The 13,388-nt window shown below is 48.0% G+C and overlaps 5 protein-coding genes across 5 annotated transcripts; 1 reads left to right on the forward strand and 4 right to left on the reverse strand.

The window, feature by feature from the left end:
• Positions 1-1,465: 1,465 nt before the first annotated feature.
• Aud_001805 (uncharacterized protein) lies at positions 1,466-2,800 on the reverse strand (the record flags this gene model as incomplete). The annotated part of the gene is made up of 1 exon (XM_043295808.1): positions 1,466-2,800. One exon carries the CDS (start codon positions 2,798-2,800, stop codon positions 1,466-1,468), a length of 1,335 nt encoding a protein of 444 aa, XP_043151743.1.
• Positions 2,801-5,113: 2,313 nt separating this feature from the next.
• Positions 5,114-6,294, reverse strand: Aud_001806 (uncharacterized protein; the record flags this gene model as incomplete). The annotated part of the gene is made up of 3 exons (XM_043295809.1): positions 5,114-5,795; positions 5,854-5,975; positions 6,025-6,294. The coding sequence occupies 3 exons, from the start codon at positions 6,292-6,294 to the stop codon at positions 5,114-5,116; spliced, it is 1,074 nt and encodes a 357-aa protein (XP_043151744.1).
• A 1,021-nt stretch (positions 6,295-7,315) lies between these two features.
• On the reverse strand, positions 7,316-7,678 carry Aud_001807 (uncharacterized protein; the record flags this gene model as incomplete). Its single annotated transcript, XM_043295810.1, has 1 exon — positions 7,316-7,678. One exon carries the CDS (start codon positions 7,676-7,678, stop codon positions 7,316-7,318), a length of 363 nt encoding a protein of 120 aa, XP_043151745.1.
• Positions 7,679-8,548: 870 nt separating this feature from the next.
• Positions 8,549-9,463, reverse strand: Aud_001808 (putative secondary metabolism biosynthetic enzyme; the record flags this gene model as incomplete). The annotated part of the gene is made up of 1 exon (XM_043295811.1): positions 8,549-9,463. One exon carries the CDS (start codon positions 9,461-9,463, stop codon positions 8,549-8,551), a length of 915 nt encoding a protein of 304 aa, XP_043151746.1.
• Positions 9,464-9,828: 365 nt separating this feature from the next.
• Aud_001809 (class I SAM-dependent methyltransferase) lies at positions 9,829-10,935 on the forward strand (the record flags this gene model as incomplete). Its single annotated transcript, XM_043295812.1, has 5 exons — positions 9,829-9,890; positions 9,953-10,069; positions 10,131-10,387; positions 10,441-10,570; positions 10,626-10,935. 5 exons carry the CDS (start codon positions 9,829-9,831, stop codon positions 10,933-10,935), a joined length of 876 nt encoding a protein of 291 aa, XP_043151747.1.
• Between the last annotated feature and the right edge of the window lie 2,453 nt (positions 10,936-13,388).

The raw sequence follows: 13,388 nt of genomic DNA on the forward strand, positions 1-13,388 counted from the left end.
CTCCACTGGCAAAGAGATAATCCACGTAGTCTGAGCTTGGATCTGGCCTATTAAGGGAATCGAATAATTGACTGGAAGACAATGAGAAAGAACCTCAGTAACGCACGCGCTCAATGTATACCGACATGGGTAAGCTGCTGGTACTAAATAAATATGCCACTCGCATGATTCGTCCGAAAGTAGGACAAGAGCTGATAAGAATGCATAACTGAGACACCAGTCATCCCATCATCTGGCATACACACTGCGCGTTGAGAGAGTTTGAGCAGATTACTGGAAGGAAACAGAGTGCCAAGCAACGGTAACATATAAGGGGGCCGAAATCTCCCCACTTTTATGTGCACGGGATTTCATGCCACAACGCCTGCGAATCACCGCCTGTTAGCGACTGAGAATTGTCCGAATTGGAAACTCAATAAGGATGAATGTAGCTTTTCAGATCCGCCGACCAATAAGCCGCATGGTTACGACAATGAGGATTACTTTCTGCCCGTCAACCACAATCTGCGGCACTACCAGTCCCTTTTAACTTGGCATATGTCCGATCGCTTTCCGTGAGAGTTGTCGGATTTTGGTCCTCATAGCCTCTGATGCCAGTCGGGTCGGCTTTAGGATGTGGCGTGAAGAATGCTTGAACATTTCCTGCTTTTTAGTTGCATCTGTTCCAGCCCTCTGTCTGGGCGTTGGAGTGACGTTACAAGCGCGGTCCGTGGCTCTCGGTTACGAGCTCCTCCTGCTATTTTTCAGAGGCCTTCTAGGGAGCTTGTCGCCTCTTTGCTGCGATGTTATCGCGATGCTACTTTTTCGGATCTGATCTCGCGAGCCTCATAAAAGCTAGACGCATCTTCAATGTTGGCAGAGTTGGCCTGGTGTCTCGTGTCGGCAGCGTTTGCAAACAGAATTATTGAGCTCATCTGCATCAAACAGCGGCGTTGAGGCGCAAAAGGGAATTAAGGCTAACTTGTACTGGCTTTTCTTCATGTCGCAGCTAAAACAGAGATTAGCGATGCCTCAAGCAAATAGGTGATAGGTGGCTCCACCTTCGACGTCGTTCTCCAAGGTGTTCCTAACGTGATGATCCTCAAACCGGGTAACCAATCCGTTTGGGTTGGCCAAATGCGGGCTTTGTCTCTTGTAGCTAGCAGATGAGCGCTGTGGAGGCGTGTACTATTGGATGGAAGGAAGCAGAGAGAAACTTGCTTCGACCGCTAGCGTCTAGTGCCATAGTCGTGAGCTACCGCTGCGAGATCACAGGAACTGCTACCGAGTACTAGGACCATGCATGCTTGAACACTTTAGCAGTGTAGAGATGCATTCAACATATCTGTGTCTAAATTGAAGAGTCGAGAGTGGAACAGGATGATAGCGTTTGCTGTTTGTACGTCTCCGATGATAGACAGTGTGACAAAGAAAGAATATCTCGGGACGACAATCCATGCTATACATAACAAGCGTGACCTCGGATCTACAGCTTCCGACAGAGACTATTATCCATCTTCAGTCGCGCCGCAAGGACGAAGACAGTTGACACCAGCGCTGTTCCAGCAGCATAGAATATTGCTGGTTTGTAGGGGCCAATTGAGTCCGCGTGGTCTGCTCCTGTAGCTTGGATCAGGAACCCCCCTATCGGACTGCCCAAAAAGTCACCAATAAACCAGCCAGTGACGGCCATTCCCATCCCTATTGATGCTTGCCCCGGTCCTAGAATTCTGGCAATGGCAGTAGGCATTGTAACGAAGAATGCTCCATTTGACAATCCATTAAAAGCAGCAAAGAGGAGTTGCAGGGTTAATGTGGATGAAACAGGCCAGATAGCGAACATGGTTAACGTATTAAGTCCCATTGCCAACAGCAGGGTATTTGTTGAGCCAAGCTTGTCACAGGCAATGCCTGAACTAAGACGCCCAATTGCCATGCACGCATTGAAACAAGCCACAATCCACGCTGCAGTTTTGCTGGTTAGCCCTATTGAGTGTGCGACAAAAGGCAAGAAGAATTGAGGAACGAAAAGTAGAAATACACCAATCGCTCCGGCTGTGAATAGGCAGGAAAAAGGCGAGTTTTGGAATAATGAAAAGTCGACGGAGGGGCCGGTATGAGTTGGCACTCGCTCTTTGATGAGCATTGCAGCCGGCACCCCAGTTGCCAGTGACATTAGTGCCATTGCATGAAATGTCCAAGCGACGCCTACTCTCTCGATGAGGGTCTGAAGCACAATAGCCATAACTGTAGCCCCAAGGCCCCCGCCAAGCTTCACCAGACCATTTGCAGTTCCTAGACGCTTGTTGAACCATTGCACCGGCAGGATATTTGACATTGTGTACATCAGAGCCCCACCAAAACCGTACAGGGCTCCAGACACGAACATCCCGCCAACATTGTTGACAGCGAAGCCGCCAATTATGTTACTAATTGCAAATAGCAGGATCCCAATTAAGGTGCTCCATCGGGCTCCAATCAGTTGTGCGAGTCGAATACAGACTAGTCCTAGGCCAACTGTCAGGGCAAGTCCGAGGGAGCCGGCAAAGGACAATGTGCTGGCTGGTGTATCTGTCATCGTAGTTCGTATCAGGCCAGCCTGAAGTATTCCCCATGACCCAGACCAAGCATTGACCCAAAATGTCTGAACAAAACAGGCAAAAACCACAATCCATCCATAGCCACCATCGGGAATAGCTTCCACTGAGCGGGAAGCGGAAGATGGAGCAAATGCGTCATCTTCACTTTGGTCTCTGTCTCTAGTGAGGTCTGCCAGCGGCAAATTCTGGGGGATAACCTCCGATCTGATTGATGTCTCCATGCTGTTGGATCCAGTCAGGGGCTTGAGCAAATGCTTATATTCTTGTGAAGTCGCTGATAGATGAGCCTGATGACGCTTTTAGAGAGAAAAAGGTCATACACATGCCTGTTTTGTCTCCAGAATGATGTTGGCAAGGTAAAAGTTATCATGTCAAGTATGACATGTGAAACCTAGGTATGGAATTAAGGAGCGAGGTACTATCACTATCAGATATTCAACCAGTTAGGGATCACATAACAAACAGAACTAATTCCCCACCAAACCAAGCCGTCAAACAGCAGCGGATCTGATTCTTGAGGCGAATCTTAAGAAGTTGACCTGAAATAAGACGTAGACTCCATATTCATAGCTTTGCCCCCCGAGCACAGGTGCTGATGGAAAGAGCTAGGAACTCATTCAGCTCAGCACTGGGTCATGAGTCTGATGTCTGAACAGCCACCAATTACAACAGACCGCAATGTTTAAACATAAGAATGCTACGTCGCGGCCTCGACTATCACATGCCAAGCATGACTGAGGACTTCTACAGCACGGACACCAGAGTTGCCCCCGAAAAAGTAACCAGGTGTGCCTGGCGAGTACCATTGCACGTGGCCTGCCCATGGGTCGTCTCGTCCTGAACTAACTGCTCCCTCAGCTCTTCTTCAACTTAAAGTTCAGTTCATCAAACCCAATAGCGACTCGTGAAAATGCTTTGAGAACTCTCCAGCCTAAATATCCAGCAAAAAGCTGTCTACTACCGCCGCATTATTCTATGTAGTGTTGCTCGCGATCTTCCATCACCCCAACCTGTAATCTTCGACTATCCGGTCGTTCTCATCTTCTGGCCGGCAATCCCCAAGAAATTGCACAATCATTAGCTTGAGGCCCACGACGGTTCAACAGCTGAATGGACCATTGATAGTTGGCCATAGAGCCCGACCTAGCCAACTGCTGAACAAGAGGGTCGGTCTGAGCTGAAGCTCCTTTTTTAATGTTCTTCCGCCCTGTGGGTGAACCTCGCAAATCTGGGATGATCCTCATCAATCAGCCTTTAGCGCAACATCTTTAAGTTAGGAGGATAGGTTGCCTTGGGATATGGTGATTATGAGTTAATTCCCAGAAAACTTAAGTCCTAGTTGCCTCCTTCCATGCGCTGGAAGCATGATTGGTTTTGACCTGCACCAACTGCTGGATGATGTTGTGCCGCCTACTTTAATTGAGCCAGCCGTAACTAGAATCCTCTTCTACTTGGATAATTACCTCTGGGTGCTAGAAAATAATGGGAGCATTCCTCCAACGGCGGCGACAGTCCATTTAGCAGGCATCCTTATGAGCAGTCAAGGCGTCCTTTCACAATCCCTAAACCACATGTGATTGAAGATGACGCCATAACTGTGGGCATGATATGTAAGTCATAGTTCCTGGTCCAAATCTCGTTACATGTGCGCACTGCAGGCGCTGAACACTGACCACGGAGATGGCTGTAGTGTCATTTGGGGCGGACCCTAGCACTACAAGCATACCTCTCGCGCCTTGACACGGGGCGCGTTGGCTGCAGCGGGCCACGGCTAAAGAAACCTCCGATGTAAATAATCTACGGCGGGTTGTTGCAACCACTTCCGCAAATCGTTTGAACGCGGCTATATTACGGACCGCAGTATTCTTTTATAAAGATTCCACTATGTGATCATAATTTTTGCTTATTTTGTTATCGAATCGAGATGCTGCGAATGAAAGGAACTTTGGATCTGGTCTGCGGCTGCGTTATATACTGTAGTATTTAAGCGGAGCAAATCTATGCATCTAAGAGGTCCCGACCGCCGACCTCTCCGCTTCTGGTAAGTACATTCGTAGTTGGCTTGTATCAGCTTTCTTCAGACGAAGGTGTGGTATAGTTGGATTGTGCCTTGACCTGTTGGGCTTAGATTGCGGACTAGCGCCCGCATTGCCGCATAAGATTATGCAGTATTGACTCCTACTAGTGGCGGCTTAGTCTTACTACGCCGCAGGAGTCAGTTACAATCAATTTGCAGAACATCGGATGCTTCGGTAGGCTCTGCAGAACTAAGCACTACCTAAGGACTGACCAATCGCTAGTCGTGGCCCATGTTTACCAACTTCCGAGGTTGGTGCGAACACCAGGAAGCAAGGTCAGGGCGAAATGACGCAAAAGCCAAATATAACTGAGACACCAAGGTGCCACATACTGCCAGGCCACTGGTAGCAAACCCTTTCGTCATCGCCATCGCCCCTTGTCTACTTAGGTACAGTCCGCACGCGGATATGACTTTGGAACGCCATAAGCTTGAGGAAACGGTAAGGACCGGGATTCTAATGCTTGAGCCTCAATTTCCGCCGACGATTTAGCCAGTCATACGTTCTCCAGCAGTCCAGGTAGAGAGATGGGCCTTCACTGCGAATACATGTAACTGGTTGACCATGGCGCAGACTAAACCACACTCGATCATCACTGCAGGGGCTACTGGCCACCACTCCAACTAGGCAGATCCATGTGTGTGCCTCTGGGGAGCACCTGATCCAGGTATCCATGGACGTTTTGACCAAAGCATCCTTCAAGATTTGAACGAGTTTTTGCAAAGTACTGGCGTTGACTGAGACATAATCATCGAGGAGATACCAGAATATTAAAGCAGCGGCCTGGCAGGATTGATCGATTCCGTTGGAGGTAGATGGATGGACATTTTCCGGTGCATCATGGCGTTGGCTGATCTTTTGTTGTAGCTGATTACGCCACTTGATCTTGGTGGAATTATACAAGCCCTCCTCTCCTGTTGAGGCCACGTAATGTTTATCTGGATATCTGCAGATCAGGCTGATGTCCTGGAAGATGGTGATCGCTTTGCGGGAAAGGTTATAGTATCCGGTCTGACGCGCAGCCCGCTTGAGAGCGGCCGTAACTAGATATGTCGGCGGCTTCAATGGTGTTGGTGGAATATCCAGACCCGGAATGTCAAACTCAGAGTCGAATATAACCGCCTCTGTCAGGACACATCTGCTGGGGTCAGAGGCTCCGTTGGCCGTTGGGCGGATGAATTGATAGGGGCTCTTACACGGGTATTAAGGCGGTAAAAAATGCACCAAAGCCCATCTTATGAAGTCCTCCTTTGACTCGGAGCAACTTCACCAGGCCTTCCCTATGAATCCGGGATGAGTCCTCGTCACTCCTCAACGACTACATTGGTTAAGGACTGATTCTACGACACAATGCAAAAGTAGCTCACCGAGAAAAAGACTAGCGGAGGAATGCACGCAATCGTCCCCTCGTCCAGCACACCACCAGGAGAAGCTAGCTTCTCGCGAAGGAGCCGCAGCGCCATAGTATAGTGGTATATTGTGATAGGATTATTGCTTCTGCCCTGAAAAGCATCCAGATGAGCAGAAGCCGAGAACAACGTGGCATGGAAGAAGCAAGGGTCGGCCAGGACTTGGGACACCCAACCAGTGCGCAGGAGAAAGGCAAGACTGCCATTTTCGACCTCGAGCGGTGCCATTCCGAACGTCTCAATAACTATTGGAGGATGTCATTTCGAGCCTATGGTCAGGACATATATACTTGCAAAAGACGGTCCTTGCTATGCCTGGGAGCTCATCCACCTACAAGAATGCAGTAGTATAGGCATGTGTTTCTGTGTAGGAACGGGAAATGACACCTTTGCATCTACTCGTTGTAGACCTAGCGAATCTACAAAGTAGGATGTAGCAGTATTGCGAGCGAAGGTAGCGATTGAACCATTCCAATACGTGCACTGAGTTTGGCGTCTATCAACGTCAGCAGCAGTTACTAGGGCAGACAGAGCATTAGAGATAGCCGTACCGGGTACATCGTGTGCGGCTGGGTAATAGCCTGTCACATCGTCTCTTTCCTGCCTTGCACGCCAGACAAGCTCGGTTGGCCTGTTGCTCATCTGCTACCGGTGGTAATCTGACTCGGGTCGCATCTATTTGTTTCATTCGCTGAAGAGAGAGGTGAAATATCTCATCCTGAAGTCTACGGTGAGCTTCCAAGGGAAACACAGAAACACCCTGTGCTAGGATGAACTGGGGCCCGGCGTAGGAACATTCTCGCTGAAGACTAAGTATTGAGTTAAAAACCAAATAAGTTTCCGGCCTATGGGTATCCCTTACCATCGACACGTAGAGCATACAGGAATAGCTCGATCGCATCTGCGTTTCTTCTGAGCGCATGACACACACGCGTTACCCGCGGTAACTGCCCCCACTCCCATAACGCCCGTAGGTTCAATATCTCTCATCACAATCATAAAAGGGTCAAAAATCCTTGAGGTTGGGTTCATGATGAACAGAAAAATAATGAAATAGCGATAGGAATAAGTTCTTCTACCTGCTTCCCTGAAAAGTCGGCGAGTGCTGACGTGGGATTGAAGCTAAATTTACTAACCAATTATCGAGTAGCTAAGATGCTAATCTATCAGCCACCTGGTCAACTTGACCCAGCGGAGATATTAAGGTGAGTACCCCCCTTTAGCGAACAGCTCTCTCTCTCTCCGCTTTTCAGTCATCCATCTCCTTGAGTGTCCATTTGATATCACCGCATCTCAAGATAATTGTCTCTGCACCCATAAGCAAGCACACAGAGAGCCGTCGTTCTTGCTGGCCGACCATGTTGTTGACGAGGAGCCGTGCGCAGATGTCGGGATCGCACCAGGTGTCCTGAGACGCTGGATTGGCCACATATTCCAGCAGTTGGGTGAGGGGACTGCTGGGGTGGTCATAGGCAGGATGCTGTGGTGTCGCCTTGACACTGGTCGAAGTGAAGTTCATGCGCACGCCACCCGTAGAATGCATTCCCCGGAAACCCCATCCATCACCTAAGAGAAGAAATCTGTATAACTGTCCCCCCTTGACCCTATCCATTGACTTCACAGAAGATCCGCATGGCTCCCTAAGTAGTCTGGACTGGGCCCCAGAAATTAGTTTCCATCTGGTTTCGGGCCCCCTCTTCCAGACTGGCCTCGGTGTCCCCTCTGAGCCCGTATCCTCCCTTGTTGATCACCAGGCAGAGCTTGAGCATGCTTGGGCTGTCGGGCACGCACGAGAGGGATGCAGTTGAGCGAGCTATTACCACAACATGAAAGCCGGCGTCATACACAGCCTTCAGAAATGGATTTTCTAAGACCAGAAGAACAGCTGGTCACTGATGTGTCAGGTTGAGGTCCCAGTAGTTGGTATGGAGGCTAATGGAGCATAATATTTCGTTATACTACCAAACCACACAAAATTAGAGTTGAATGACTGGATTTCCCGGAAGGACATTAAATGTAAGCAGCATACTGCACATATATAGAAAATGGAAATGGCCCATTGTTGTGAGGGCCCGGCTTTCATACCAAAGACATACCATATCTTTTTTTTGTTTGCGCCGAATGATGGGTTAGGCATCTAAATGAGCTAGCGGGCGCTAGTCCGCAGTGAATACAGCTAGGGCCCGTAGTTCAGTAGCTCGTTTCTTAACGCTTGCGTATTCTGTAGGCGTGCGGCTGCGTATTAAGTGGGGTAACACGGAGCAGTTAATCAATAGGTACAACATCCCGCGCCCTCATCCTACCGTGGGTTTCTGCTTTGTTGGGGGCTTTGGAAGACCTATTCAAGGAAGTAAGATCCTCTTCATCATAGCTTACAACCTTCCGTACTTTCAAACGGACAACCCAGCAAGATACAACTAGACAAAAACTTATCTTTAATTGAAAGAAGGAGAGACGCCGCCGAAGCTCTCAAAAGGACTGTCTATGAACTCATTGCGCTGTTCCATTGTCTCATCAATGGTACCAAACCCCCGCAGTAGCTCCTCTCTGCCTTGACATATCTAGCACCATGTTTGCCAAATGACCATGCTATTGCGTTCATCTCTTCCTCATCATGTGATGGTGCCTGGGTAAAGAATACCTTTAACCTCTCATCCATCGGCGGGTAGGTGCCCGGCGCCAGCTTCAGAGCATAAATTCCAACTCTTTGGATTTCACCTGTGGTATAATCCATCGTAACGGCAAAGGTGAATCCCAGAGGGTTCAGAAACCGCCGCATCTCTTCCACCTCCTCGCTCGTCAGAAGGTAGGAAGGATCGGCCAGGCGCACTAAGCTGCTTGCTCGCTCCAGAGTCAACGGGCCGTGCGCACGAAAGTAGATGTTGACTGTGTTCGACGTAAAATCAGCAGCAACGTGTCGAACGTGCTTTAAGCCAAGGATATAGAAAGACTTTGCGTGGTTGCGTATAGACAGAGGAACATGGGGGGCGCTTAATATGTCGCCTAGAGGGCGCATAGCCCCCAGATACACCCAGACTTTTGTAAGGCCTCGCTTGGTATCAAAGTCACAGGATTGTTGCGGAGCTCCCGAGTATAAGGAACTCCAGGAGACGATCACCTGGGACAAGGGATGATTCGGCTGTAATAGTTTGGCGTTGACTGCACAAGATATAGCGTCGATAGACACACGCTCGTAAAATCGAAAATTGAGAGCATCTCCAGGGAGATTGGTGGTTCTCCACAAGACAGCCCCTCGAGCGAAGCTGGCTTGGAAAGTCGCCAGGACTTTCAGTGTTGTTTCCTGGGAGTATGGAGCACCGATCGCGCGACATGTTTCTTGGATATCGACCAGGAACCTTTTTGGATCAAAGACAGCTTGCTGCACTTGTTGTATCATCGCCGCGTCTAAACCGGAGAGAGGGTCAGGAAAATTTGAGGATGAAGTCACTCAAGGAGCCCAAGTTGGTGCTTATCGCACCCTTTTTAAGTACAAGATAGTACCACTCAGTTCATCAAGAACGAGTCGGCTAGTATTACAATTTTTTTCATGGCTGAATCCTACCATCTCCACTATACACGCTAAAGACAACAAATTACGAAGTAGGCGCATATCCCAATGAGGATAGGACGCAAACGTAATCAATACTAACAATTCTGGGAAAGTCATGCGTCCCCTCAAACTATAAAGTCCTCTGGATTATGCACCAGCATGTCAGCCCTGATGATTCTCAAAGAAGTCGGATCAATCTCAGGAGAGTACTAATGCCGTCAAAAGCAGCAAACCCTTACATCCTCGGATCCGAGGCCATCAAAGAGAAACCTAGGTATTACTTCGATACATCGAAGCAAGTCAGGCTGTGGCTCTTAAGGTCCTAACAAGTGATAGGCTCAACGAGGGCCAGGCATATTTTAACATATTGACCGACGGAGAACTACTCCCGTCTCACCTTGCCATTAAGAAGGATGAGCCACTTCAGATTGCAGACGTGGCTACAGGAACGGGGTATGTGAGCAGTTGTTGATCTTCCAACCTAAGATTGCATGATCTAACAATACTCCTACAGACAATGGTTGCTTGATGTCTATAGGCAACTGCCAGAATTTTCGTCCTCTCGTTTTATGGGCTTCGATGTTTCATCAGCACTCTTCCCACCACCTGATGATCTTCCCGCACAGATTGCGCTTCATGGACACGACATACGGCGCCCATTTGCCGCTGATTTTATCGGCGCCTTTGATGTCGTGCATGTAAAGTTTCTGAAGTACGCGTTTCGTAAGACAGAGTGGGAAGTCGTCCTCCGCAACGTGATAGCTCTTCTAAGTATGTCACCGACTTATGTCCAAAACTAGGCGCTGATTATATGGCATTAATAGAGCCAGGAGGTTACCTCCTTTGGGAGGATTCAGACTATAGCCTATACAGCTCTATTCCGTCATCGTTGGCATTTACAGAGATGGTGAACGTTGATATAGAATTTGCGCTAAAGTGTGGGCGGGACATCAGGTGCGACAAGCATCCATCAGAGTTTATCTGAATAGAACTGATCCAAGTACAATAGGCATACTGAAACTCTCTTTTACCTCTTTGAGTCAGTTGGGCTTACCCACCGTGGCCAGGCCACGCTGTTTTCAACCGATAAACCGGAACTAAAGCTTCTGGCGAATGACCTTACGATGCGACTCTTTTCGACTTCATTGGAAGGAATGATTGCACAGGGTGGTGTGAAGGGTTGCCGCACTCAGCAGGACGTGAAAACCATCATTGACAGAGTCCAAGATGACATCGACAATCACGGCCTGCAGATTGTGCATGGGATTAAAAGAATTTGGGGGCAGATGCCAGTCTCCAGTATTGTGCAGTATGACTAGGTTATGTTTCTCTAATATTGGCTGGTCAATTCTAGCTGTTGTCACTGCCATCTCCTGAATCACCGGATTCAGTGGAAGAGTCGAGAGGGCAGAGTGAGCACTGTGTGCATACCTACAAACCCCGGTTGCGATTGGCAAACATCTTTTGCGATAAACAAAAAGTTACAAAACCTCGTAGCACGCTAGTAGGGGGCAAATCACAATTTAAGGTACATCTTTAACAAGAGAATCGGTAACAGGAAGCTACCGACCGCAGAAAATGGAGATATTCGTAGGCAATAAGACGGGTATCTGAATCCGGTGAGGTGGTCGTTCGGCGGTCAAATTTCATGCTTATTAACCGGAATGAATTGCCTGGTAGGGTAATTCAGTTGATCGGATCCCCAGCAGGAATACCAGGTTGGGAGTCTGTGAGCATTTGTATACCTCCCTAAGCTGAGAAGCACAATCTCCTGCTGCAGTATCTAGGCTGCTCACCCTTCAACTCTTTCTACTCAGGGAGCGAGCAGTGTGCTCAGTGAGCGCAAGGTGAGCAGCAATGTGAGAACCTTGAGCTGGGCTGCAAAAGGTTAACCACTGAGGCAAGATACCTACTATGATTGACCCCGTATAGTCAATCATGCCCAGCTTCCATATATGTATCTTCACTGGCACTAACAAGCAATGAGCGAGGCCTGAGCTGAAACATTGTTGTGCTTTTGCTTATCTTAGCTAGGATAATCAGCAACGTAGATCATTATTCATCTCGCCCTCAGTTAGACTCCCCGATCCTACTCCCTTCCCTTATGCTATTTAAAGGCTGTACCTTAACTGCAAGATGATTATCTTGAATACCCACTTCATACCAATGCTGATAGTGACTTAGCCCGATACTGGCATATAGGGCCATCACTTAACCCTTAATGAGACTTTCATCGGTCAAGAGATAAAAGCTGGTCGGCCAACATCGTCCGTACAAAAGCCAGGGCTGGGGATCAGTAAGATAAACCCGCGGAAAACTAAAATCTCAAACAAGGGCAAATAGAACGTCTCTTTTCTGCAGTAATCTATGTTATAAGCAGTCTTCATGTTCAAAGTTCATTATATGACTGGTATATAGGCTAGATCTAAATACATCACGTCCTTTTAGGTGGACTTTTAATCACTTCGACAATGTTTTATGTAGGCGAAAGAAAAGAGAGGTTTCGAAGTATCTCCAACTCTGACTGTTCTCATGCTGACAGTGCACCGATGTCCCGGAGAACATAAATGTGGAGCCATATTTAAACATTTCCATGGTGGACTTCCTGTTAATTTGTCTCATACAGTTGTTGTTTTTGTGCCCTGAAACCAAGGAACGGAGTGGATGGGGTTACCGATCTACAGTATCTTGATATTTTCGTTGACACTAAAGTCAGTTTATGTGGAGTGTGTCGGGTAACCCCTGGCCCACTATTGGTCGGAAATCCGACATCACCCCCGCACCTTCCGATCTTGCCCAATGTATGATTATGTATCACGGAAGAGCGATTTTAGTTTTACTGCTGAAATCTACGAATGAGGTTGAATCTGGCGGATCGCTCCGGTGACACTAATTACTAGCGTAGGTACCTAGTCTAATCAACAGTGACAATGCACCAAAGGTCAGAGCACAGCAATAATCACTTAGAGCCCCTGACACCTTCTCACATTTCAGATTTTGTTTCCATCAGTTCCCACATACCAGTTCCCCAGTGTTCTTTGCCTACGCATACATAAAAGAGCAGTGAGCTTACAACCTTGGCAATGAAATCTGTATGTAATCAATAAGGGCTGTTCAAGCCAAGGTTATTCCTAATATCCCTAGGAACATCAAGCAGCATCCGGTCTAGACAGCTTCCCAGCAGAAATCTTATACTACATTGTCCAGTTACTATCATCTGCTGAACTACATCCGCTATGTCTTATCAATAAAAGGTTCCGCATAATCGCTGAACCATTCCTCTACACCCAGATTCAATGGACATGGACAAAGTCTCGGAACGCCCTGATCGCTCGGTTTTTGCGAACCATTGTGCACAGGCCCGAGCTCGCCAGTTCTGTCCAAGTTGTGATCCTTAATGGGGACTGTTTCGGTCTCAGTAAGTGGGACTATAGTAAGAAATGTCCCAAACTCTCAGTCACTGAGGTTGTCTTGGATGAGCTAGTGAAATGCATTAAAAGGATCCAGATTCCATATGCTGAACAGTGGATCTAAGAGTTGCGCGCTGGAATGATGAATGCTTTTATTACACTTTTATTATTGCAGCTCCCCAGTCTGAGACATCTCTATCTAGGCAAGAATTTGCTTAAGAGAGTCGCCTCATGGGCATACTGCTCTATTCAGCCCTCTGCAAGGAGTCCCAAAATAGCCATCTCACTTCCTTTACACATCTCTAAGATATGTCAGTTATGTATCCCAGACTTGCTCTCCACATTCGCAGGTTCGCAGATAT

This window comes from Aspergillus udagawae (genome assembly GCF_001078395.1).
Source record: "Aspergillus udagawae IFM 46973 DNA, scaffold_10, whole genome shotgun sequence".
NCBI lineage: Eukaryota > Fungi > Ascomycota > Eurotiomycetes > Eurotiales > Aspergillaceae > Aspergillus > Aspergillus udagawae.